The sequence below is a fragment of the Vigna unguiculata genome, chromosome 3, assembly GCF_037176805.1.
Source record: "Vigna unguiculata cultivar grain cowpea cultivar isolate G323 ecotype 2 chromosome 3, ASM3717680v1, whole genome shotgun sequence".
Classification (NCBI taxonomy): domain Eukaryota; kingdom Viridiplantae; phylum Streptophyta; class Magnoliopsida; order Fabales; family Fabaceae; genus Vigna; species Vigna unguiculata.
The window spans coordinates 65,832,440-65,854,728 of NC_140794.1; the positions used below are offsets into that span (position 1 = coordinate 65,832,440).

At 32.4% G+C, this 22,289-nt stretch overlaps 3 protein-coding genes across 3 annotated transcripts; 1 reads left to right on the forward strand and 2 right to left on the reverse strand.

The window, feature by feature from the left end:
- Nucleotides 1-2,002: 2,002 nt before the first annotated feature.
- LOC114179761 (beta-galactosidase 15-like) lies at nt 2,003-5,836 on the reverse strand. Its single transcript, XM_028066208.2, has 16 exons — nt 5,671-5,836; nt 5,376-5,584; nt 5,220-5,286; nt 5,036-5,128; nt 4,812-4,955; nt 4,651-4,739; nt 4,450-4,555; nt 4,276-4,363; nt 3,922-4,202; nt 3,648-3,841; nt 3,464-3,567; nt 3,264-3,373; nt 2,964-3,185; nt 2,678-2,892; nt 2,308-2,587; nt 2,003-2,215 (listed from the first exon to the last, which is right to left on the reverse strand). Exons 1-16 carry the CDS (start codon nt 5,830-5,832, stop codon nt 2,108-2,110), a joined length of 2,472 nt encoding a protein of 823 aa, XP_027922009.2. The 5' UTR covers nt 5,833-5,836; the 3' UTR covers nt 2,003-2,107.
- Nucleotides 5,837-11,378: 5,542 nt separating this feature from the next.
- On the forward strand, nt 11,379-13,535 carry LOC114179386 (20 kDa chaperonin, chloroplastic-like). The gene is made up of 6 exons (XM_028065713.2): nt 11,379-11,441; nt 11,671-11,846; nt 11,994-12,173; nt 12,290-12,445; nt 12,918-12,995; nt 13,218-13,535. The coding sequence occupies exons 2-6, from the start codon at nt 11,676-11,678 to the stop codon at nt 13,389-13,391; spliced, it is 759 nt and encodes a 252-aa protein (XP_027921514.1). The 5' UTR covers nt 11,379-11,441; nt 11,671-11,675; the 3' UTR covers nt 13,392-13,535.
- An 816-nt stretch (nt 13,536-14,351) lies between these two features.
- Nucleotides 14,352-21,016, reverse strand: LOC114175330 (auxin response factor 19-like). Its single transcript, XM_028060110.2, has 14 exons — nt 20,676-21,016; nt 20,209-20,544; nt 19,226-19,338; nt 19,037-19,132; nt 18,898-18,954; nt 18,651-18,806; nt 18,466-18,550; nt 18,112-18,202; nt 17,864-18,028; nt 17,584-17,779; nt 17,331-17,469; nt 15,323-17,241; nt 15,045-15,232; nt 14,352-14,955 (listed from the first exon to the last, which is right to left on the reverse strand). Exons 2-14 carry the CDS (start codon nt 20,249-20,251, stop codon nt 14,772-14,774), a joined length of 3,432 nt encoding a protein of 1,143 aa, XP_027915911.1. The 5' UTR covers nt 20,252-20,544; nt 20,676-21,016; the 3' UTR covers nt 14,352-14,771.
- Nucleotides 21,017-22,289: the final 1,273 nt, after the last annotated feature.

The following is a 22,289-nucleotide window of genomic DNA, read 5'->3' on the forward strand; positions in this document are numbered from 1 at the left end:
ATATAGATTATATTTTAGATTTATAAAATATTTAAATTCAACTTAAAAAGGTGATAGACTTAAAGAAATATATAAAATATTAAAATAAAACTCCTAAAGATGGTTATGTTAATAAAATCTCTTTAAACACCCTTGTTGACTAATCATTTTTAAAATAAATGTCTTTATTTTTTTCAGTTCTGTCACGAGAAATAGTATAATACTTAACATAATTAATATAATTTATATATACGCAATAGATACAATAAAACTTTGTGATATCTTTAAACAACAGAGTAAACTTTATTCGCTAAACATATCTGCTTATAAAATGCTTCACATGGTTCATGGGGACGGGGCAAGTGTTAAAACTTTTATACAATTTTCACTTATTTTACTTGCAATAGAGTTTAATATCTCAATTGTTATTCAATCATGATTAAATGAGATTTAATAAATAATACAATGGTTTAGGTTGAACTAATTGCAAAAAAGGAATGTAAAATAAATACAAAAAGGTAGTAATTATGAGAAAATGTTATATTAAATTAAATTGAACTATTAATAAGACCAGTTACATATACATACTTATGAACGAAATTAGTTAACGATAAAATGGATCCTAACTAGATAAAATTTGCATGTTATATGGATCTGCGTAATAATTTTTTATGGACCAAATATTAAGTTAAATGTTAGTTTTAAAGCTAGTTAGTAAGAAACATTTAGTGCTAGATGATTATTCTTCTAATTTTAAACGAGACTTAAGAAGAAACATTGATCTAAGTAAGTCTTAACGTCTCTTAATAAATAGTTTTTGAACTTGTAATATATAAGAGAGTACAAAGATTGAAGAACAAAGACAAGAATTCTAACAAGTACTATATGTCACGAAAACAAAGAGTTTTAAATGGTTACAAAATCTTTTAAAGTCTTTTGTACTTAATTATAAAATTCTAAAAGTGTATCTTTAACTAGACCAGAGTGAGCACCGTATTTTATATCCTTATCTAGGGGTGGGAACAAAACTTGAAAAAACAATTGTGCAGAGAAACTGATATTAGTGTTGGGGGAATAAAACTTGTAATCCTTAATAATTAGTGAAACTATAACATTTTCCAATAATTATATGTAATTTTAGCTATTAAGATGAATCAGTATAAAAATATTTATTTGTTTTACAAAGAGTTTTTATTTTCACTGATCAAAAGAAAGAAAAAAAATTAGTTGTTAAAGTTTTTATAAATACAATTTGATCGATATGAAATTTGGACAGAGACGAGAAAATACATATTTAATTATGTCATATTTATCTTTTAAGTTAAAAATTTATCTTTATTTTTATTTCATGCGTGATGAGTATAAGATCTTTTTCTTATTCTCGTCCTATCGAATAATAAATATACTCCAATACTTATGCTTATATCTGTTTTTATTATTGTTTTAATATCAATTAATTAATTTTAATGAATAAATAAAAATCACGTAAAAAACATGATATTATAAAATAATATTTATATTCTCAGATCTTTTGTGTAAAATATTTTAAAAAGAAATTATAATACTATGAATTTCAAATAAAAAGAGATGGGAGTAGTTACTAATGTACATAGATGAAGAAACAAATATATACATACTTATTCTTTCTTTCGTATCCGAATTTAAAAAAATATTCATATCAATTAATTTAAAGTTTTTTAAGTCAAAATCAAAACAAATTAAATAATACCCACAAAATGACTTGCTGTTACATAGTATTTTACTTTTATTTATCTCTTGTCAATTGTTTCATAATAAAGAATTCCGTCGTTCGTACAAAATTAAAATCATACGTTTGTTTTTATATGATACATTATCCATGCCATATTTATATATAAACAAAAACAAATTATGGCACTTAAAACGCTTTTTTTTTATCATTCAATTCTTTTGATTTATTTAAATTTTCAAGATAAAGCCATCGGATTTAATTTTTATATCAAGAATACTCAAATATTATCAACTGATATATATGAAGCGGATATAACAAAAATAAAATTGTATATTAACATAATAATTAACGTCTTTCTCACAAAAAGATAAAAACAAATTATTAATGATAAAAGTATAAAGACATCTAAGTTAAATCCTAACAAACTATCTCCACTGCAAGTCTCTTGGTAATACTTCCACAAGTTGTTGGACCAAATATTTTCTCCGAAACATCAATGGAACATGCTTTCTTACCAACGCATTCCTACACACCCAAATGTTTTAAGTAAGTTATTAAAATCACCTAAAAATAAATCTAATAACGAAAATAATGCAAACACTTGAAGAGAATTATACCTTTTCCATGATGGACAATGCATTCTTTTTGCTTTCACAACTACCCTTGGTGAATGATCCACACACTCCTTTGGGATCACCAAAACTCGCAAATTTAATTGCAGAAATTGGACGATCTTGGCAAGACAACTCCAAGATCTTGTTCTCATATGCATTTCCACATGCACTTCCAACAACAACAGTTTCGAACTTCACCAATGAAGGGTTACCACCCAACTCCGCAAACAAAACCAAACTATTTTCACCATCATCACGCAGAAAGGAGCGAGGAACATGGTACCTGAACGATTCAAAACATGACTAAATAAATATCTTGTAAAATAATAAAGGAGTGGAAGATGGAACATCCTAGTCGTAAAACATAACCAACCATCTCTGTGTCGGGTTTCCACAATTGGTAACACATTTTGTGTCGGTGTACTCTCCACGGTAATCACATGGCTCATCACTGCAACCTTCTTCCTCGGCCAAATAACTGGGCCATATGCGTCCAAGATTTTCACCATTCACCCATGCATACCCTTTGCCCATTCCCTTCAGATCTACCACAACAGGGTCTGAACCCATAGGAGCTTTGAAGGTAGTCTTCATATTATACACACATTAGTTTTCAGTTATAATTCAAAATGTTATTTAAAAAAATTAAGATGAATTACCTTGTACCAAGTGAGCATTCTATTTGTGGGTAATTGTTGAGATTCCCAGTTGGTAGGTGAGTCTTCACTGAAGAATTTGTGGTTCCAACCATTCAATCCAACTTTGTATAGCCATTTGTGTGATGATAAATCCTTAGTGATGGTTTCATCACCTTTCTCACTCACCAGCTCAATTGGCCCAACAAGACCGGAATGCCATGTATCAAAGTGTGATCCATAGTTCTATTTTTTTTCAAAACATTAATCAGCAAAATAGAACCAAATAAAACATTATCATTATTATGTAAATTTAAACCGAACCTGAAGTCCAACGGTGACACTAAGCAAGCTTATGGTATTTGTTCCTCGCTTCAACCTAATCTTTGACTCAAATTTATCGTTGTGAATTCCATATGTGGCCCAATGAGAGCCTATTAAAGTAGAGTGGTGAGTTCTTGTTATGAATGAAATTTTGACACAAATAATACGACGTTAATGAACACATGAATCTCAAATAATACCAATATGTTCTCCATTAACGAATGCGTGAATCACATGGCCGCTGCCGTTGATCCTAAGACTCATATTTTCGCTCCAAACTGGATCATCGTGCTTGAGATGAAGTCTGTCACAGAAAAACCATGGTATGATGAACAACTATAAAGTGAAACAAAAGAACATAAAAGGTTAAGTTGAGGTGGTTACTTCGTCATGTACCAGAGATAGTCACTGGTATCACTAGTCATAAGTTTTTGATCAATGAGTCCAGGTGCAGAGATGTTGCTTTTAGCATGAAGAGCATTATCAATATTCTCTGACCTCCACGTCCATTTCAAAGCTATTGGCTCTTTTTCTTCTTGTTTGGTTTCTTTGACCATCACAGAGGTTTGAACATTCACCTATTTCAGTACATATAAACTTAGGAATCAATAACATAATAGTTGATTATAGCGAAAAAAACATAAATGTTTTGTCTAACCTTGGCAGTGTTATACTCTTCATGGTGACAATCAGGAAGAAGACTAACAGACCATGCTGGAATTGTGTACTTGTTTCCTCTAAATGTTAGGGTGGCATCAGTGGTGGTGTTGGTGTTGCTCAAGAAGCAGCTTGATGATCCATTGGTGGCATAAACGGTGGCCTTAACAGAGTTTCCAAAATCAGTCTCAGATACTTTTCCATTTGTAAGAGTTTCCTCCATGGACTTCAAAACACTATGAAGCTCTTTGAGGTGACCCCATTTTGGTTGAGCAATGTTGCCTGCAAATATTAATAAAAATGGATTAGAGGTGGAAGTGTTAATCCATGAAAAGTATATAATAAATTCAATTACCGTATTCATCAAGAGGAGCATCGTAATCGTATGTAGTGGTGATATATGGACCACCGGCTGTTCTACCGAAATTAGTCCCTCCATGGTACTGAACATAAACAAAACAATAAATTAGTATAAATGAACTAAGATCAGAGACACCATGCATGATTAATGTTTTCAACTATGAATTACCATGTAATAATTTTGGAATGTGCCTCCAGTTTGGAAAAATCTAGCCACAGAGTAGGCAACATCTTCGGCAGTTCTGTGTGGATCTCTGCCACCCCAATTCTTGAACCTTAAATTCATCAAAAAATAAAAGCACAAATATAAGATCTATTAATGAAAATGTTAGTTAAGAATTTGGAAAACAGTGAAGAATATTAGACTTACCAACCAACCCAATTTTCGGTCCACATTTTAGGACTGTTGGGATTATTGGGTTGAAAGTTGTCGCAGTACCATCCATTGCAAGTATTGATCTACACATGAAATTTAAGAACTATTAACTTCACTTCACAGATTGATGAAACGTAAAATGTATAAACAAATACCATAGGCTGAGGAGCATCGGATTCTTGACACATGATCCATGGAACTCCAACGTTCAATGACTCGGCCATATTTGCACACCAATTTATGTAAGCTTTTCCCGCTTCTCCATAATGTGAAATCACGTTACCGTATTCATTTTCGATCTAAAATATCATTCAGTGTGTTATGCTAAACACTTTAATGGAACCATTCTCAAAAGATCGAAAAGAAAAGAGAAAAGTACCTGAGTGAGAATAATGGGACCCCCTTGAGAAGCAAAAAGTTTCTCTTTTTTTACCATATCCACGATCAAAGTAGTGAAATTTTGCATCTCATTCTTAGTTCCAAAATAAAATAAAAGGAAGTCAACACAAATATGTTTTTATATAAAAAAAAAACTAAATAAAATAAGAAAAATTAAACATTACCATAAACTCATTATTGACGGTCCTGATCTCAACACCGGGTAGATTGTAAACCCACACAGGAATCCCTCTGAAACATGAAAAATTTTACAAACTTTGAATTCACGTAAATATGATAATAACAGAGATTGAAAAGAAATGGGTGATGAAATAATGTACCCATAGTTCCATTCGGCACAAACATATGGACCAATGCGAAGAATGGCATAGAGGCCAGAATCTTGAATGGTCTTGAGAAATGTAATGAGATCATTGTTGGCAGAAAAATCATAGACACGACGAGAAGGTTCATGTGCATTCCAGAAAACATATGTTTCTATTGCATCTAAACCTCCTTCTTTCGCTTTCTTGATTAAATCGGGCCACATCTACATATACGATTAAATTACTGAGATTAAATTAATCTAAACACCATGTTAAATTAACAAGAAAGCAAAATAAGAACAGCGATTACCTGAGGTGTGCTTCTAGGATAATGGATTGATCCAGATATAAGTATTCTTCGCTTACCATCAATCTTGATGGCTCTTCCATCGTTAGAAACTTCAAATGCATTAGTGGCCAACAACAAAACAAATAAACAGAGTGACAGAGAAAATAACTTTGAAGTAGCCATTAGTGACTTGAGTAGACGTAAAACAGTGTGAAGGTAATTTGAACGCAACTTCTATTATGTATTTATAGAAGGAATGGTTAGTTTGCTTTTGTTTATCTTTATCTATATCTATATCTATTTTCGGTTTCTTATGTTTAGAGATGGCAAATAAACTCGTCCCGTGGGTATTGTCCGAACCCGTCCCCGTTTTGACGGGAATCCCCGCATTGACTGGGTATGGGTATGGGTATGGGTATGGGGAATCCCCGACTTTTTCAGTTGGGTATGGGGATGGGTATGGGGATGGGTATGGGGATGTACATATACCCGCCATAATACCCGTCCCCGCCATATCTTCATTCTCGTTTAAATTATTAAAATATTCACAATTAATTAAGTAACTCCTATATATATATATATATTTTTTTTTTTTTTCTATTTTTTTTCTTTTAATTATTTCATTTGTCATGAAACTCATTCTCATGTCCAATATATTTTTTATCTTATCATAACCTTTATGTAATTATGTTAAAATGTTAATAAAAAAAATATTATGCCTCACATTTGAATATTTATATTATTTTTTAATATTTTTATTTATTATAAATTTTCCTTTCACATAAGAATGTTTATACTCTCAATTTAAGATAATATAAAAAAAATTCTTTACTTATTATTATTATTATTATTATTAATTTTTGTTTAATTTGAAGAACTCTTTTGTTTCATTGAAATAATTTTCGTTATTTTTCAACCATTAAGTATATATGTTGATATTTGAAAAGTTTTCTTAGTTCTCTAAGATATTTTTCGTCTTATCATACCTTAGTTATACATTTGATTTCCTTTGTGTGATTTTTTTCGATAATCTCTCAAATTATTTCTAAAACACACATTTGTTAGTTTTTTAATATTTTTATTTATTGTTTTTATTTTTATCATGTAGAATAATATTTCGATATATTCTTTCTAATTATTTTTTATTTTATAACTCATTATTAATCATAATGTAATTTTTTCACTTTAAATTATGTTTGTTTGAAGTGGTTAAAATTATATATATATATATATATATATATATATATATATATATATATAATGATATTTAGGAATAGTATATGATAATTCACTACAAGAAAAACATAAAATGGTGACTGATTTAGTCAGTAACCCATATCAGTCACTATTTTTCGTCATTGGTGGTAATAGTTGATTTATTGTCTGAATTAATGACTAAATTAGTGACTGATTCAATGATAGAATCGATACTTGATTTAGTGACCAATTTAATTACTAATTTATTTGTAATTTAATGACAAATTTTTTGGTCACTAATGATATTTCTATTTAATTTTAACCACTTCAAACGTAATTTAATAATTAGTTCTCTAAGGTATTTTTCATTTTATCATACCTTAATTATACATTTGATTTCCTTTGTGCGATTTCTTTCGATAGTCTCTCAAATTATTTCTAAAACACACATTTGTTAGTTTTTTAATATTTTTATTTATTGTTTATTTTCATCATGTAGAATAATATTTCGATATATTCTATCTAATTATTTGTTATTTTATAACTCACTATTAATCATACTGTAATTTTTTCCACTTTAATTGTATAAATAACTTTTATTTACTACAATATAAAAATTTAATGTAATTGCTATGAATATTTTTTTGTCACTATCCAACATATATTGAAGTTCAAAAGATACAAAATCTATGTCAAAATTTTATTATTATGTTTATTATTTGTTCTTTGTGTCATTTTGATCAAGTGATGTATTATAACTTTTATTAGTGTATAAAAAAGAGATTTATTATAATTTAAAAAATTGAAGTAAACAAACATTTAAAATATATTTTAATTTGAATATTTGTTTTCCTTTTATTATTATATTTATTATTTGTTCTTTGTGTCATTTTGATCAAGTGATATATTATAACTTTTATTAGTGTATAAAAAAGAGATTCATTAGAATTTAAAAAATTGAAGTAAACAAACATTTAAAATATATTTTAATTTGAATATTTGTTTTCCTTTTATATTTTTTTGAAATATTTTTTAATTTTATCAACTAAGTTCATCAATGTTGTAGTTTGCAAATTTAATAAATGTTTTGGTTCACATGAAATTTTATTTGGTATTCTAATATAAAATGTAAACAATTATAATTTATTTTAAGGTACTTGGCATCGAAGAAAATCCTCCTAATATTGAATATTTCATAATATTATGTTTTCTTTACCGTAATTTTTTTTCTTTTATAAAAATTAATATTGAAGTAGTTAGAACACGGGTACGGGTATGGGTACGAGATTATACCCGTTACCTGGTGGGGATGGGGATGAGAAAAAAGTTTGATACCCGTTAGGTTTGGGTATGGGGATGGGGATGAATTTTTTATGCGGGGATGGGTATGGGATAGCGAAACCCGTCCCTGCCCCGCCCCGCCCCGTTGCCATCCCTACTTATGTTACTTGTCTGTTTTAATTCAATTTGGAAAACCTTTTATACATAATTTATTTTTAAATATTGATGTGAGTACTGAATTCTTTTATTTTATTTCATTAGTATAATTATTTTAAATTTTAAATTAGAGTAATTGCTTCTTCAAACATCATTGGTTATTTAATATTTAATATTTTATTATTACATTGTTATAAAAAAAAAATTATCAACCGGATGAAAAAGAAATTATACCATTTAAATAATAACAAATAGATGGAAAAGGAGATAAATAAATTATGTTAGTTACATTTAAGGTTACGTGATTTCACCCAACCTTATTTACATCTCCTTGTTTAAAAATCAATCATTCAATTATGCAATTCTTTTATCTGTTTTTTTTTTTGGCTTTATTTTTCGTTACTCAACCATTTATTACTTGCCTTAGAAATACACATTTTGTTTTTCGAATTTGTGAAATTAATATTTGAATATATTTTTTTGTAAATAAAAAAATTATTTCTTTGAAATCTGATTTCAATTTTTTTTTGTCGTGTGTCTCTTACTTTCTTTTTACCTCTCTTTTCTTTAATAATATAATATGATACGTTTGTATATATTAAAAAAAACATTTAAAACGGTTAAGGGAAAGAGATATACAAATATTAATTTCGAAAATTTGAAAAAAAAAGTATGAATTTCTAAAGCAAATAATAAATAATTGATTAAAGTGATAACAAAAAAAGTGATAACAAATAATAAATAATTATTATTTGATATCCATAAACACATAACATAGAAGATTGTTAATTTGTTTCTGCCTTACGCTACTGCAAAGTTATTTTCTTTGTGATTCTGTTCATTTGTTGGCCAATTGAAGTTTCTAACTATGGAAGGGCCATCAAGAACAAAAATTCGTGAATGAAAAAGTGTGATGAGACTTTCTCGATTTGTCCTTGACTTTTTGGTCGAGCTTAGTAAATATCTATTTGTGTTCTTTATGCTCTATATTACATATAACACGTTACGTTCCTTGTTGATGCTTACTTTGTTTATTGTTTGTCACCACCAGTGCCGTTGAAGTTTCTAAAGATGGAAGATTACTTATATCTGGATTAATCCATTATCATCAGGTAACCACCACTTTTATTTTTCTTTTTGTTAATTTCCCATGTTATTCACATTACTTCATTTACTAAACTTTAGTTATACATAAATTTTGAGAGATTTTTTTTTTTCATTCTTCTAAAATACGTGAACAATTACATTCTTCAAAATTATAAAATTTGTAAATAATTTTTATAATTTTTTTTACGAAAAATGTTTTATATAGAATATTTTAAAAAAATAGTAATTTTTTACAATTTTATTTAGGGCTAAATATGTTTTTGGTCATTCAATTTTTGGTGAAAATTTGAATTAGTACCACTTGAAAATCTTAAACCAATTTAGTTTCTCAACTATATAAATACGTGAATTTAGTCATTTTAACCAAATTTCGTTAAGTTTATTTGATATTTCAAACACATCTCATTATAATATTTTAGTTTGTTTATTTGACACAAGTTTGCTTCAATGTTAGCTGAGAAATACTTTAACAAAATTTGATTTAAAGGACTAAATCTACACATTTATAAAGATGTGAGATTAAATTGGTTCAAGATTTTCAAGAGGGACAAATTTTAATTTTTACTAAAAATTGAAGAAAAAAAAATATTTGACCTTTTGTTTTTAAATAATATATATAAACATTTTCTAAAAAAAAATAAAAACAAAATTGACAAAAGTATGAATTTTTGTCAGTAGCTTAATTATTCAATAAAGCAAATAAGGAGTGCACGGAAACATAAGTTTTGTGGTTTTGTGGCCGATCTCGGAAGTAATACCAAGGGACTCACTGTGGGGATGCTTTGTAGGATTTAACTCAAATGTCTATAAACTTTTATCACAAAATAAAGATTTCTGCACTTTTTATAAACTTTTACCTCTTTCATAAAAAAAATATTTTAGAACATTAATTGCTATATTAATATAGTTCTGTCCGTTTGATATATATTAGGCAGTAATATTTAAGTATTCTTCATATAAAAATCTAATCGACACTAGTCTTTATAATTTAAATAGATTAATGAACTAAAAAATTTTCTTAAAGAAATCCTATTAGATTTCATTGAAGAAAAAAAAAACAAATATTCATTGAAAATAATAAATGGAATACAATTTTATTATTTCCTTTTTCCTTCGTGTACATAGAAAATACGCCGTAAGTATAATTTTTTGGGTAAATCTCAAATAGTTGAAATTGAACACATTTTCAAAAAATGTAAAAAGAAAACATTTTATTATTCTAAGATAGAAGCATCATTATACCCCAACATTTACGGTCTAAAATAGAATTTGTAATTTATTTATTTATATAAATTCATATATTTTGTTTTCTTGATTAAGTGAGCTACATCTACATATAATTACTTTTAGAACAATGAATTGAATGAGATAAAAACAGTCTCTCTTTACCATGTTTTGTTAACATGCTTTTGTTATGTATGTATAGAAAAAATCAAGAATTTTATACTGTTTAATGCATGTCATTCTAATGCCAACTTTATTCACTATTTACATCTGATTGTCCCATTTATTCCTTTAATTTTTTCTTTATTTCAAATTAATCAATTATACAATTTGTATCTAGTTTTGTTTGGCTTTATTTTTCGTTATCACTTTATTCGTTTATTTACTATTTGCTTTAGAAATTCACATCTCTATTCTTTTTAGACTTTGTGAAATTAATGTTTGTACCGATTTTTTTTCTGAGTAAAAATGATTTCTTGAAATCTGATTTCAATCCTTTTTTTTTTTTCTTGTTGGATCATGAAAAGGTTAAGGTATGCAAGAAAGCATTTTTTGCATGTGCAAGAAAATTAAGTCGGTAATTACGTTAATGACATTACTTATCATAAATATTAAAATTTGAAAATATAAAATACTTTTTATGTAATTTTCTTTTGTAAAATAATTTTTTTAGTAAAAAAATGTGCACCATAGAATTCCAGAAACTTCTGTTAACTTTCTATTATTATCCCATAAAATAAAACAAAACGAGGTTTGAAAATGCATAGGGTTTATATTTATCTTTCTGTTCTCTTACTTTCCAAGCTTCGTGGCATAGTTTTGATAAGGTACACTCTCTATTCTCTTATATTTAGTCTTCTTCTCAGAAAAACCGCTGTTTCTCTCCAAAATTTTAAAAATTGAATTGGATGATCTGAACGAAAATAAATCTTAATTTAATGCTGCTGTGGGTGTGATTCACGAAAACGCAATGCACGATTCTAACAGCATTGTTTGAGGTACATGTTGTGTTGTCGAAGGTTCCTTAGTTTAATTTGAGTTTCATTGTCTGAGCAGCTCCAATGGCAACCTCACAAGTCACTGCATCATTGAGGAATTTGTCTACATTTGAAAGATTTCAACCCAAAACAACACTTCGATTTCATTCCGTTGAGCACGTGAGAATTGGCACTCTCACGCAAAACTCGTTTCCCTCTCTCGTTGTCAAAGCTGCCACTGTTGTCGCCCCCAAGGTCTTTATTGTCGTTGCCATGTTATTGATTGTCGACATAGATATATAAGTTTTGGCCCCGACCCTCGGATTGTTTTCAGTGTTTTTGTTTTTGCATTGGGTTTTTCTGTTCAATGCCACATGTTTCTGATTGTATTTCGCGATGCAGCACACCACTGTTAGCCCTCTGGGTGACAGAGTACTGGTAAAAATTAAGGATGCTGAGGAGAAGACTGCAGGTGGGATTTTACTGCCAGCAACTGCTCAAAGCAAACCTCAAGGGGGTGAAGTGGTTGCTGTTGGAGAAGGAAAGTCGGTTGGGAAGAACAAAGTGGATATTAGTGTAAAGGTGATCATTGACATTCAATGTGTTCTTCTAAATTTTACTGCAGGAGATTGGGAAAAAGGGGTGTTTTCTTCTTAACTTTGATATTTGAACTTATGTGATGCATTTCTTTTATACAGACTGGTGCAGAAGTTGTGTATTCAAAGTATGCAGGGACTGAGGTGGAGTTCAATGATTCAAAACATCTTATACTGAAGGACGATGACATCATTGGTATCCTTGAAACTGATGAGGTCAAGGATCTTAAACCCTTGAACGATAGGGTCTTGATAAAGGTGTGTTACCCTTTTAAGCTTTTGTTTATTCTGATGTTGGATGTTAGGCAGAGAATGGCATCGGATGATATTTGTCAATCACATATTTAGGGTGCGTTTTCACTAAACAAATTAATGAGATGTTTATTCAGTAAGTCTTTATCACGTTAGGAAGTATACCATGAAGTTTGTTTGAATAATTTACAATGATTTTTATTTTGATAAGTTACACTAAATAGTTTTTGGGAAACAAGCTAAAAAGGCTTAAGAGAATCATAAGCTCAAATAATTTCCCTAAACTACTATCTACTATATGTTCTAAATTTTAACACTCTTGGTATATTGTTCTACCCATTTAGTAACTTATTTTTGCCATATTTTGCTTTAAGGCTGTGTAACCTTTACTGGAAATATGATTTCTGCTTATTTTACGTGCCTTTAAAAATGAATTAATGAGGTTATCTGTGCTGATTTGTTTAAATATATACTGCAGGTTGCTGATGCTGAGGAAAAAACTGCTGGAGGTTTGTTGCTTACAGAGGCAACCAAGGAGAAACCATCTATTGGAACGGTGAGCTTTCATGTTGTTCTTGACCTCTTGTTGAAAAGTTAGTATAGTTATAGAAATGATTACTTTTAAAAAAATTGTTCGAGTGGTCAGAGGAGTAGGTTGAGAACAATTTAATTCATTCTTTCGTATATGATGATAATTTGTAAATCATGACAACATGAAACAATCTTATATTGTCTCTTTTTTTTTTTTTTTGTACTCTGGCTTTGATGTTTCAAACAGGTGATAGCAGTTGGTCCGGGACCTCTGGACGAGGAAGGTAACAGAAAACCATTGTCCATCGTACCTGGGAATACTGTTCTGTACTCCAAATATGCTGGGAATGACTTCAAGGGCAAAGATGATTCTAACTACATTGCTTTGAGGGCTTCAGAAGTCATGGCTATCTTATCCTAGTAACAAATTTTGCAACCTCAATTTTGTGTTAATGTTGAAGAAAAGGATATTTGTGCCATGACTGCATGGAATGTAGGTGGTTGCAACTCTGTTCCTTTAGACTGTTTGAATTAAAATTAAAATTGGAAGACTTGATATGTATTATTCTTTTCTACGGCTTTTCATATTCTGCACTTCCATGACCCACATACTAAGGAAAAAGCCAAGAGGCAATTGATATAAATGGAGTGAAGAAGGGAAAGAATTCGGATTCTAATAAGATGGTGTGGTAGATCGATCAGAGACACCGAAGATTAAACTAAAATATGATCAGCATTATATCCAGATCTTAAACTGAAATTTCCTTCTTATACTATAAATATCCATAAACAAAATATTTAAAAAATTAAAAAGTATTTTTAAGAGATTTAAATAACAGAAGACAAAAAAGATCAAGAACACGTGTGAACAAAAGATAGCACATATTTTAGAGGATATTTCTTGAAAATGCAATCCATCATAACCTAAGAGTGTAATTATTGTTAATGATATGAATTCATAAGCTTGATAACTACTTTAGTTTGGCTTTTCATCACAACAAATTACTAAATAAGAGTATATATTAATCATATTAACACTACTGAAGTAAGAATAATTAAATTCGTCTTTAAAATACCTTATAAATGCATAGATTCAGTCTCGGGGCAGATTTGTTAGTCTCACGTGCAAACAATCATGTATTTTGTTTCCACTGAGTTTAGGAATAATATGATTTAGTTTCCTAATTATTCGGTGAAATAATTAATGTTTTCATGGATTCAGTCTTACCCCATGTTTTACATTTGACTTTTACTTTTGTTATCGGTGTGTCAAAGCTTACATTAGCGACATAAAAAACTTTGGGTATAGTGTAGCTGGTGTCTCATGGATATGCAGAAGGCTATTTGAAGCATGCTAACTCTGAAATTGAAGAGTTCAAAATGAGACTGAACTTTTCTTCATCCATAATGGCCAGCGTAACACCTAGAATTGGCACGCATTCACAATTATCTGCTGAGCCATCACTTAGATAGACATCAAACTTCCGTATAAAACTTTAACCATAACAAGATTTACAAGAGACAAGTAAAAACTAATGTTTACACTAATTATACACTAGCTGGCTATTCTGCTGTACCTGGCAAAAATTGAAAAGAAAAAAAAACAAAATTCTAATCCGACTTCCGCAAGAAAAGCCGACTCGAAAGGTATAGGATCCATGGCATCAATAGAGAGGGAATCTGCTGGTGCTACATTTAAGGAATGAATGTCTACTTTCCATTTGAGAAAGCACCAAACCAACCAAAGTTTCATGTTTTATTGGTTCTCCACCAAACCTCTGAGTGTCAGAATTTAGCATCCTTACCTATTAAAAGAGGCAGCTGAGTTATCTTCATATTGTCCCCTCCATGCATTGCCACTGTCTGTCCCACTGCAAGCTTGATTGGGGATGGGAACATTACCACCTAAATCCCCATCCAAGCTCATTTGCTGCACTTCTGAATGTGACAATATCTTTATGCTCTGCACACAGCTTACGAATTCACTGCAAGGAATTACAGGTTGGTGGTCAAGAAAAATAAACCAGAATTGTAGTGATTAGGCCTAAAAATCATTAAGGAGTTAGCTACTTACTCCCAAGGGTCATCACCAACAAGAAGGATGTCATTTTCATGATCCACATATACTAATTTCCAGTCAGTCCTTTGATGATCTAGCTGCCCTTCAATCCCAAACATTTTAGCCAAATCATACCGAAGTTCATCATATCCCCTGTAACGGGTAACATCAATGCATCTTCCAACAGAGCCACGCTTTTGAACCTACAAAATTTTTACATAATTTGAATATCAATTCATCATCTAATTTAATAAAACTTTTAACCAGATTGCTATTGTTACAAAACGACAGACCTTAGTATATGTCCGCATTCGTGGAGGTTGGTTGCCCCGCAAGCCACTATTATTCAGAACACCAGTTTCGTTGATGACAACATCACTTGAGCAACTAGGCTTGAAAGGTATGTTTGGCACTCCAAACGACTGGGAACTGAGGTCAGCAGTTGACAGCTCTGTTTCAATGTCTCTAGGAGCACCAACATAGTTAGACAACAAATTTTGAAGATCTTTTGAAGAGTCATATCCCCTTAAAAGCATAGTATCAGGGGTTAGATCATCCAGATTAGTGTCAAATGGTAAACTGTTTCTTGGGTGTGATTGGGCATCCCCTTCCATGCAGAAGTTCGAAAGTGGCAAGTTCTGTTGGACATTTCCAGGATCAAGGCAGTAAGATGTTCCAGAAGAAGAAGCTTCCATCTGATCGGTGATTGCCCCTTTATACTTCAACTGGTCAGGTCCTTTTAGATTGAGCAACTCATGTTTGCTTTGCACGTCAGGCTTGCTGTGAAGATCCTGTAACAGATTACTAGTGGGCTCTACCATCAAACTCCCTCCTAATGGGGCTGGTAGTTGCTGATTTCTTTTCAGGAGGTTTGGAGGAGACACCTGGCAATTATTAGTAGATGGAGAAGTTGAGCATGATGGGGCATCTCCATCTGTTAGTGTAGAGGGAGCTCTGGTGGTGGTAAGTGATTTCTGTGTATTCTGGGATTGGCTCATAGGATTCTGTTGTGATTGCATAAGAGATGAAGAAGAGAAGTTGTTGCTGCTGAGAAGCTTCTCTGTTGAACATGCATTATTGACAAGCTGTTGAGGCTGGTGATGTGATATAGGTGGTGGGGGCTGTGGTAATTGCTGGTTTTGTTGGTGAGTATTTTGTTGTGGTAGAAGCTGAGGCTGCAATAGTGGGGTGGACGTAGAAAGAAGTTGCTGTTGCTGTTGGTGCTGCAATTTCTGTAGAAACTGTAGGTGGAGTTGTTGCTCTGAGGGATTTTGCTGTAACATTTGAGTGGCAGGCGGTTGTTGTTGTGGTGCTATCTGTGGCAGGTTTTGTTGCAACAACTGCAGTGGAGATTGTTGCAACTGTGTCTGCTGTTGTTGTTGTTGTTGTTGCCTCAGTAAGAGGTTAGCTTGTTGGTCTATCTGTTGTTGAAATTGTGAATCATGCGGTAAGGATGTCAATGGGAATGTATTCTTACTAGCTGACTGAATACCTTGCTGGGTTTGGATACCTCCTGAGAGTAATTGTTGCTGCTGAAGCTGACCATATGCCATTGGTGGTTGTACAAACTGACTTGTAATCTGGTTAGAAGAAACTACCCCATTATTCATAAGACTAGCATGTTGACTCTGCTGTTGCTGTTTCTGGGGCTGCTGTCCTAGCTGTTGAGGCATTTGCTGCAGCAATGGCAGGTTCTGTGGCTCAGGCAGCTGCTGTTGCCTCTGCTGCTGGAGATGGTTCATTGGTATTTGCAATAATGACTGTAGTTGCTGCTGCTGTTGTTGCTGCAGCTGTTGTTGTTGCTGTAGCTGCTGTTGTTGCTGCTGCTGCTGCAGCTGTTGTTGTTGTTGCTGCTGTTGCTGCAACTGTTGCTGCTGAGGCCATGACACTGGGGGCTGTTGCAACTGGTTGATTTGATTTGGTAGATTGGGTTTGTTTAATTGAAGAGTTGGGGAAGAGAGAACAGGAGCTTGAAAGTTCAATAACTTGGATGGGTCTTCGGTGGGAAGGTTACCCTGAAGGGTATTAGATGGAAGCATGGATGGGTAACATCCTGATTGAGCCGCTGAAAGCTGATTATTGGGTTGCATGCTCATCCACTGAACTAAACTAAAACCAGGAAAGATTGAACTTGATGCATCCTTCATGCCAAACTCATCTCCAAGCCAGGGCATACCTCTCTTGAAAGCATTCTCCATATCTGACTCCTCATCTGTAAAATCAATTGCAAGGATCATCTGTCACCACTCACTCACCATCTGTAAAAGAAACCTGAACTAGTTGAGGATGAAGCATTGGTACCTGGCATTCCTGGTTGCCTGGGGAACTTGGGCCTAAAAAATGGAGGTGGACAAATATAGAAAGGAGTAACTACTGGTTCTATTTCCCAGATTGAAACTCTGCTGGGGCGCTCACCAGCTGTTGATTCATCCCATCCAACCTATAAACAGTTCAGGTTTGATATTGTTCATTCATAAACTTTTTCTATGATGATATATCCAGTTACCAAATAATGAGTGTATTTCTTCATAAGAAATAAACATTTTAACAATACCTGAATATTGCGCCATTGTGAGTTTTTCCATCGGACAGGATCCAAGTCAGTGATCCCAGTTATTGTCCCCATATATCTGCGTACTCCAGATTCCTCAGTTTCAAACATCATTCTAAATCTCATTCCAAGAGAAACTTGAGTGTACATGGCTTTGTTGTACTTGGCCAGTGGAACAACAAATTCAGAGGGGCTTGCCCTGTCAAATTCAGAGGATCGCTATTCAATGGAGGCATTGCATGCCATGTTATCACATGATAATAACACACATGCCAAATAGTACCTTGGATTGTAAAATATAGTGAAAGGGCTGTTGTTTGCAGCAGCATGAGCAGCAGCAGCAAGGATGCCAATATGCATGCTGTCACTGGATATTACTGATGAAGACAGTGCTGGTTGCTGTCTGTTAGCACGCCTTATACCTAAAAGAAGATGCTTCTTTTCATCTCTAAAAATAACCCAAAAAAATTTCTCAGTAACAAGGGTCAAAAATATTCCACAAATGTCTGTGCAAAACAAAATATATTTAACCTGATAAAAAGAACAGAATCTCCTGCAAGCAGTCTTTTTGTGCTTACAAATACACTCCAACCTGTAGTTAAGAGATGCCTCTTTGGTTGTCCTGTAGCCGATGTGCAACCAAGTTTAGCAATTAGCATTCAAAATCTGTAAAAATCAATTACACACTTTCTATGTTCACAATAAGGTAAAAAAACCACATACTAAGAAGGGTTTTTTTTTTTTTCTAGTTTAAACAAAACGATTTGCACCAGTAAAGCGATGACATAAGCCATAGCAGTTTAGTTTACAAAGCACTAGATTTCAATGGTGAAATATATTTAAGAAAGATGGCAATGAATAAAAAACATGTCACAGAGATAATACCCCTATAAATATGTCTAAATGGCCATGTATTATCATGCAAATCCTTGGCTACAAGCTCCTGAGCAGGAGGTTGCATTGAATAGTCCTATCAAACAAACACAGTTATACAGTCAGCATGCAAATTTCTTATGATTATAGCTCTAGCTCCAAAGAATAAACAGAAAATGGAAATGTCATGCACGTACCAGAGTCGGGAATATTTTCTCAGCTGCTCTACGTGGCACAGAAAATCCACCATGAGTGCTGGTGTCACTAGCTGTAAGTGTTTTGCAGAAGAACTCAGTAGGTTGACGGTTTTGTTTCAGACCCATGTCTGATGCCAGAATTGCTTCTTTCTCATACTGTAAGAGCCACCCAATTCAAACAATATTTGTTTAACCATAGGCACGGGTTGGGAAATAAACAAGTTCTCAGATTGAACAGTTAACATACTTTGTTTACAGGTTGAAGAGTCATCTGTGCATAGACCTCATCAGTTTCAGGATCAGCCTGGAAAAAATACACAACAGAATCATATGATGTATTAAATCAGACAAATCAACACTGCGTCGAATGTGGGAAGTGGACGTACATGCAACGCAACATTGTGAAGCATGCAAATCAACTTGGAGGGAAGGTTAGGGTAACTGGGAATGAAATCGGTCTCCTTTTGCATGGAAGCTGCAACCTGCAAGTTATAGTATCACAGAGAACATATATCAGAATTCAAAATGCAGAAATACGAAGTTCGTAGAATAGAATCATGGTATATGAAGTATACTTGTTCGCTGTGTCCTTGGGGGAAGTACACCACAAGACTTCCAACAGGAGGTAGAGACACCAAAGGTCCAGCACAAGCATGCCATAACTCTGAATTTATCATCTTCCTTTCCCCTGCTAACAAAACAAACAAACTGTTATTACCCCTTTTAACAGACATTATATAACTCTTTGTTTTCTTAAATGCCTTTTTTGGTCTGAAACAGAGAAAAATACTGAAATTGTTGAATCCAATTATGTACAATTTCTTCAAGCATGCTATTGAAGAACAGATGCAGATTTCAAAAGGATATATTATTATAGAATTATAGAATAAAGACATATAAAATTCTTTAATAATGAATATTTCTTAGGCGCAGCAGCTTTAACATGTATTTAGAATTGCCAAAAAGCATTTTTAGTGCAAAAAGCAAAGGAACAGATCTTGCATATTCCTCTCGTGAGAAGAATATACAGGGAAGGTAAATAAATTAAAGTGAAAACCCTTTTCTTTTCTTAGATATTTTATTACACAGGAATCTTATTCTCTCTGAAGACTATCACGCAAACATATTCACCGTTTCTCTACTTGTAATGAAACTTCAGAAGCAACAGGTGACCCTTTTGCTCAATTTTTGCCATGTTATTACTGCACTTGATAACAAACCAAACTAAGTAAAAACTCTATAAGGCTAAAGCATACACAGAAAGATGAAAACAGTTCTCTTCATTTTTCAGGAGAAAAAAATGGTCAGTTATTTATTGCATGTGTAATAAAGCCATTTGACAGTCACCCAGTTTTTGAACTCGAATGCCTATACAGATTTCATCTGAAATGCCATTTGTTTAATTTAACAACACAAAAGTAGTATTTTCCAAGAAAAGAATCATCCTAGGAGCCACTGAAGAGGATTATGCTTGATGAATCATGAAATAGGAAAACACAAGCAGAAAAAGAGAGAGAGAAAGATGAATGGTGAAGCGGTAAGGTTTGAAAAAATCCACCTTCGCCAGAATTAGGCAAGAAACTATTGGATGGAGCCTTCATTACGACCAATGAAAAAATCACCCAAAAGAAATTCACAACATGGCCTTTTCTAGCACCAAGATTTGCCCTTGTTCCACAGCTTTTTCATAACTTCAATTCATCCAGCACTGCCCCAGAAACGAACACAAGGATCAACAAAAAAGCTGACCCCTTTCCCTCAAATGCAACTAATTGCAAACTCCAAATTCAACAGCTTAACATCCGAGGATTCCAGACACACATGTGAAAACCACAAGCCGCATCAGGAGAGGATGGAAAAGCAGTGAAGGTGATGATTTCCAAGAAGCGAAAACCTGTGCAGCCGAAAGAAGTGAACTCGACAACCCCACCAAACAACAAAAGAAAGAAAAACAAAAGAAGGGGCAATAGAAAAAAAAGAGTGATGAAACCCCAGTTATGTCCGAGTATGACGTAAAAGAATCACCTTGCAGGCAACATATTCATGAGGGTGGACAAAAGAACATAGAGAAGAAGTGACCAAAATAGAAAAGCATGAAATGGGTATGCACTGTTGTTTCTGGGGATTGAGGTGGCACAACAGATGATGCAGCAGAGATCAAAGTAGAAAGAAAGAGAGAGAAAGAGAAAGCAGAGGGCAAAGAAAAGCAAGACAGCTTTATTTCTGTGTGTGTGAACTGAACAAGCCGACATCAAATATAGACCAAAGCAGTGAATCACAGACAGACATGGTTAAACAACTAAGCTAAAGCTAAGTAAGGTTTTTGCAATAAACGCAGACACACGTATTAACGTTCCTCAATTACGATACATACACGCTCTTCTTCTTTTATGCCAAAAACTGCCATAACAGTAACACATTCTAATGCTATCAGATAAGGTGAAAACAACATCTTCCACCTCAAAACTTACACTGTAACTTAAACCATTTTAACCAATCACAGATACACATTTATCAAGTAGGCACATAACCAAAACTTTTTAAGTGTTAAATTTTCGTATTAAACATTGATAAAAAATATTAGTATATAATAATTATGGGAATGACAAATTTATCTTCCATTTGTTTTTTCGTGAAATTACTCCTCGTGATTACAAAACTTGGGCCCAATATTCAGTGCAGAGCTCAGATTCCAGCGTGTGGTGCCTTTTTCTTTTGGCTACCATGGTTGAAGTAAATTAAATTGTGTTAAGTGAAAAAAAATAGTATTTTTTATTGTTGGAGGTTGAACTGGTAAAGCGACTGATCTCAGAAAAAAAGTTGGGGTCCATGTGATGAAGAATTAACCTTTTAATCAACATTTTCTGTGAACAGGTACATGAACATGTAACACCGTTGAGGCTTTAATTTCTTTAATTATGGAATATTTTAATTATTGCATCGCCCCTTTTTTAGATTCTTGGTGGATGCTTGGTCCTACGAGGATATAAAAGTCATTTAAGAAATGTGAAATACCATGATTATTATAAATATGTTACTCTACACTTTTGACTAACGAAAATAATTGGGATTATCTTTCACTAAAAATTTAAGCACAAAATTTACCCTAATGTTACTATTTTTATTCTTTTAAAATTCCTTTCTTTGCGTCTTCGAAACTGAATTTGAAAGGCTTTGGATCTTGCTTCGTGGCATTCATAATTAGTATTTGATTCTTGGCAAATGAAAAAGTATCGAAAAAAGAAAATGGAAAGAAGATTATTATTATATGCAAGACTACGGCAGCCACTAATCGAAAAAGCAGGAGATTCACATGTCAAACCTTGATTCCTGCTTCAAAAATCATATTACCTTAATTAATCATGTTTTATATACCTTAATTATCCAAAACGTTAATATTTCATGAATTTTGCGAAAAAATAGGATGCCCAAAATGCTTTCTTAGTCTATGTCTTCTTCTTTTATGGCATGAATCTCCCCAAACTTAATTGAATAAAAAAATTTAAACTCTTTCTTTAAAATTATTATTTATTTTATTATTATTATTATTATTATTAAGTAACACAGACCAAAATTTCTCTATCAGTAGTAGGATGTGCCTTTAGGTTGAATTCCAACTTCTAATGCAAGCCAATTTAA